The 1,406-nt window shown below is 38.4% G+C and overlaps 1 protein-coding gene across 1 annotated transcript; it reads right to left on the bottom strand.

Annotated features, from left to right (window-relative positions):
* Window positions 1–1,406, bottom strand: LOC114376004. The gene has a single exon (XM_028333897.1). The coding sequence runs from the start codon at window positions 1,180–1,182 to the stop codon at window positions 142–144; it is 1,041 nt and encodes a 346-aa protein (XP_028189698.1). The 5' UTR covers window positions 1,183–1,406; the 3' UTR covers window positions 1–141.

The raw sequence follows: 1,406 nt of genomic DNA, 5'->3' as shown, positions 1-1,406 counted from the left end.
TGGCAGAAAACCAAGCAAGAAATTTTCTTCATTGCACATCTTCAAATTCAAATGTTACATACTTACATTTTATTACAACACAGACAAGCTTTACATCTTCAACATTTTTTATTACATCTTAGAACAAATGGTTTTGATTTGTCACCACGATCCATCAGTATAATCAATCTGTTTGTATTGTGCTTGCATTGGATGATGCCTTTGATATCCATAAACAACATCTCCTCCATAGCCACTCCCACCATAAGGATTTGGACTGCCAAATAGATAATCTGCAGTACCTTGCCACATGTTCTCCTGACAATTGTTCCCTCTATAACTCACTTCCTCACAACAACATTCCCTCTTCTTCTTCATACGATCCAAACAAGGCCAATATCCAAACAAGCTTTCACAAATGTCCATAGCTTCCAATCCATATCCACTAGGATATTGAGGAACAACAGGAACCACTTGCTTCTCATGCTCATCATAACCCTGTCCCCCATTGTACCCTTCATCAATGCCAGATTCTGAATAGTTATCATCTTCATGGTCATCACTTCCCTCACTCTCAGTGTCAAAGTTGTTGTCTTCTACTTCTTTAGGGTGATCTTTGCCACTATCTTGTGACTGAGGCTTCTCTTCGGTTTTTGTTTGGATGATAGCTCCATTCTGGGGTGTGATTGGTTTCTCTTCAATTCCCTCTTCTATAGTAGGCAATGGAACTATGGGCCCAGAAAAGAGTGGTTGTGGTTCAGTAATTGGACTTGACCCAGAACGAGGATAGCAAATTTTATCTGAAGGTGGTAGGGCTTTGCCATAGGTCTGATCAATGTCATATCCACCACCATAAGGTGTTGGATCATAGTCATCAAATTCAGGCACATTGAATTCCGCTTTAGAATAAGATATCACAAGCTGACTCATACCGTTATTGGGAACATACACAACAGATTTTGGGTCACTATACGTTGTGGCTGAGTAAGATGTGGTTTGGGTTTGGTAAGTCTCAGCAGGGTAATTAGGAGCATAATATAAACTTGAATCATATCCATAATATGGTTGATTTTGATTGTACTCATAACTAGTATAAGCCATATAGGATGGAATTTGAGCATAATCATAATTGAGAGCATAAGAGTTGAAATTGTACTCACCATAATTTTCAGAACCAGAATAGGCAGAGCTGTAGTAGGCCATGATTCTTCAGAAATTTGAAGAGGGTACTTCAACAGCAACTATTATGACATGAATTCAGGATCAAGTTTCTTGGGAATTGAAACAGAAGGGACATGAAACTTGGCTATCTCCTATCCATGTTATCCGTTCGGTGGTGAAAAAAAAAAAGAGGCTTTTTTTCCTTCTCCTTTAAAGCATTTTGGTTGAATAGTACAAAAGGAAAAGTATTTTAGTGCACCATAACT

Source organism: Glycine soja, chromosome 11 (genome assembly GCF_004193775.1).
Source record: "Glycine soja cultivar W05 chromosome 11, ASM419377v2, whole genome shotgun sequence".
In the NCBI taxonomy this organism is placed as follows: domain Eukaryota; kingdom Viridiplantae; phylum Streptophyta; class Magnoliopsida; order Fabales; family Fabaceae; genus Glycine; species Glycine soja.
Note: the sequence above shows the minus strand (reverse complement) of the source record. Positions and strands in the feature narration are given on the sequence as shown.

Coding starts and splice junctions, on each gene's coding strand:
- LOC114376004 (XM_028333897.1), bottom strand. CDS start 1,182: ATGGCCTACTACAGCTCTGCCTATTCTGGTTCTGAAAATTATGGTGAG.